This window comes from Octodon degus, unplaced genomic scaffold, assembly GCF_000260255.1.
Source record: "Octodon degus isolate 3935 unplaced genomic scaffold, OctDeg1.0 scaffold00517, whole genome shotgun sequence".
NCBI lineage: Eukaryota > Metazoa > Chordata > Mammalia > Rodentia > Octodontidae > Octodon > Octodon degus.
Window position 1 is genome coordinate 140,867 of NW_004525093.1, and position 3,188 is coordinate 144,054.

Here is a 3,188-nt window from a genome sequence, read left to right on the forward strand (position 1 = left end):
TTTGGAAGCTGCTGGTTTTCTTGGAGGAACTTGTCATGCTTTCTTACCTGGTGAAATTGGCTGTCTTGTCAGAGGAGGAGCACAGGACCTCGTTGTCACTGAGGATGGCCACCATGCACTTTGGGGCAGCTCTGGTCTCACCTTCAGCATCACTTTCTGGCTCGAGGGAAGATGGCGCACAGATCAGTCTGCTGCAGAAACTCATCCTTGGCTTTCCTGGTGCGAACTCAGCCTTCCTCATCCTCAGAGGAGCTCGGGACCTCTCTGCAGTGGAGGATGGCTGTGGTCCCTTTAGGCAGAGCTCTGGATCTTACCTTGAATGTTGCTTCCTGGCTCCAGTGCAGACTCCTCAGCCTGCCAGAGCAGATCCTTCATCCCACTGACACAGACTCCCTAGCTTCCACCCCTGACCTTTGGGCCTTCCCAGCACAGAGCCGTGAAGCCGGCCTGCAGGAGACATTGTCATGGACTCTAGGCCTCCTGTGGGACTTTGTGGGAGGCGTCCTTATGGGCTCTAGGTTTTCAGCTGGACTCATACAGGATATTAGGTTCCAGGCACTCAGCTGTAGTCTTTGGTCTTTAGAGAGTGAACAGATTTCCTGCACTCTTTGTATATAATTCTTTGTGTGGTTCTTTATAAAATATTCTCATAAAATATGTGTCTTTATTAAGTCCTTTGAATAACCCACAACCACGACAGTACTAAATGAACATTTCTAATATAGATATGAGAAACATAGATGTTTCTATCAAACAGAATAAATATTGTATGCATTTCTGTATTGCCAATTCATGTAAAACAGATGAAGTTATACACATTTTAGATACATGAAGATTGATTTGGAGCAAGTGTTTCTTAAGTTTTAATTTAATTAAAGTGTTCTGATTTCTGTTTAAACAGTTCACAAAACTAATCTCCACCTTATGAATATTGTTTTCAGAACTATTGTAAGTCCACAAGAGGGCAGTAAGTTCTCAGGAACTCTAAGGACATTTCCTAGTGTGACTGTGGCTGTGTGTGTGTGTGTGTGTGACAGACAGACAGACAGACAGACAGACAGACAGACAGAGAGTGCAAGAGATAGACATGAAGGGAGGTGGCTGGTGGTTAGCAGGAGCACTAAGAAGAACCTTTGTTTTGTAACTGAAAAAAACATTCCTTTATTGATGTTTATGTTTCTTACATCAGAAAAATTAGAAGGGTCTGAAGAATTCTCCCTTTTTTAGGGTTTAAAATCTGAATCCTCAGTGAACAAGGTGGAGAGAAGAATGATGGAATCCTTTAGTGTTGCCTTACTGATCCTGTGGCTTCAGCTCATTTGTGAGTTTGGGCATTTGTAGGGGAATATAATGTCCGAGGATGTGGACTTGTCTTTTCCAAGGAGTGTGAGAGAAACATCAACAGTTTTAACCTCTATATAAGGAAGGGTGGGAGGCCCATAAATATTTAACTTTTTTTTTTTTGTCTTTTTGAGACAGGGTCTTGCTGTGTAGTTCAGGCTGGCCTTGAGCTCATTTTGTGACTGAGGCTGGTATTGAACTCACCACGATCCTCCTGTGTCAGCCTCCAAGGACTGAGATTATAGGCATGCACCACAACACCCAAATATAATATTCATTTTAGAGAATAAACATCCATTACTCAACCAGCTTTCTCTGTCTGACCATTGTCTTTTCCCCCCAGCGGTGAGCAGCCAGCAGAAGGAGGTGGAGCAGAGCCCTGAGTCCCTCCGTGTTTCAGAGGGAGCCAGCGCCTCTCTCAACTGCACTTACAGGGACAGCACTTCTAAGTACTTCTTCTGGTACCGACAGTGTCCTGGGAGAGGCCCCGAGCTGCTGGTGTCCATGTACTCCAATGGTGACAAAGAAGAAGGAAGATTCACAGCGCGGCTCAGCACATCTAGCCGCCACTTTTCCCTGGACATCTCAGGCTCCCAGCACAGCGACTCAGCCACCTACCTCTGCGCAGTGAGCACACAGTGCTCCCCGGGGGCCTGCAGCTGCACCCAAACTACAGGGGCCCGGGCAGAGCTGAGGCAGAGCAGAGAGCACAGGGCAGCGCAGTTCTGCTCCTGCTCCTGATGCAGTGGGATTGAAGATCAAAAGTAGGGAAGTCTCTGCACTAATTAGGTATTCTGTAAGTCTATAAATAGTGACCATGAAGGGAAAGCCATGATATTAGTCTGTTGGAAATAGTTTACTATTATCTGTTGACACTCTAATTAAAAATTTATGGTGTGTACAAAACCGTGTGTTTAAATATACATCTTTATGTGGTTGCACATGTGAACCTGAAAATGTCACTATAATCAACACCATAAATATATCCAGCACTTCTAACGATATCCTTGCTTCTTCCTGTTTTAAAATTGAATGGTGATTTCAAAGAGTTTTTAAATATTGAACTGAGGTGTAGGGGAAATAGCTCAGTAGAATAAGTGCTTGCCTGGCAAGCTCAAGGACCTGAGTTCAATTCCTGGTTCTGTCAAAAAAAAAAAAAAAATGAATTGTTTGATATATAAAGGTGCACATAGTGCATACAGCTTGAAATTCACTCTTGTGTAAATCACAAACTTATAAATGGGTTAGTTTTGTAATGATTTTTATAAATGAAGGAAATGTAACAGGACAGTAACAGATATTCCTCCACACTTACTGATGCCCTTTGCTCTTTCCATTCCCTTTCACACGATGCCTGATGCACTGCATTCAGAAGATATCGGCAAAGCAGAAACACAAAGGTAAGACAAAAGCCACAGAGATCTACTTTGAAAAGCTTTTAGATCAGATTCTCTTAGCTATAGAGCTCCTCCTCCTCTCCACTTTCAGCTGCAAGCCCACTTCTGACCAGATGAGGACAGCAGGGCTGTGCAGGAAGAAGGACTAGAGAGCAGGATGAGAACTGGTAAACAACAAAAAACTAAATGTTGGCAGAGACCAAAGGTCTCAAGTGAGGGCTGGCCAAATAGCTCAGTGGATTAAAGCACCTGCTTAGGCAGAAGCAGCAGCTAGTTTCGATCCCAGGCATGCTGTGCCTGTCCCATGCCTGGGGCACACTGAGATGGAGATTGAGATTGGGCATGGTGGCACATGCCTGTAATTCCAGCCCTTTGGGAGGCTGAAAAAGGCGGATCACTACAAGTTTGATCTACATAGTGAGACCCTTTAGATCCTTACTAAAACAAAAC

The 3,188-nt window shown here is 44.3% G+C and overlaps 1 gene segment (V, D, J or C); it reads left to right on the forward strand.

The window, feature by feature from the left end:
- The first annotated feature begins 1,256 nt into the window (after nucleotides 1–1,256).
- Nucleotides 1,257–2,082, forward strand: LOC101579048. The segment is given in 2 exon segments: nucleotides 1,257–1,321; nucleotides 1,685–2,082. Coding segments are annotated over 2 exon segments (450 nt in total).
- Nucleotides 2,083–3,188: the final 1,106 nt, after the last annotated feature.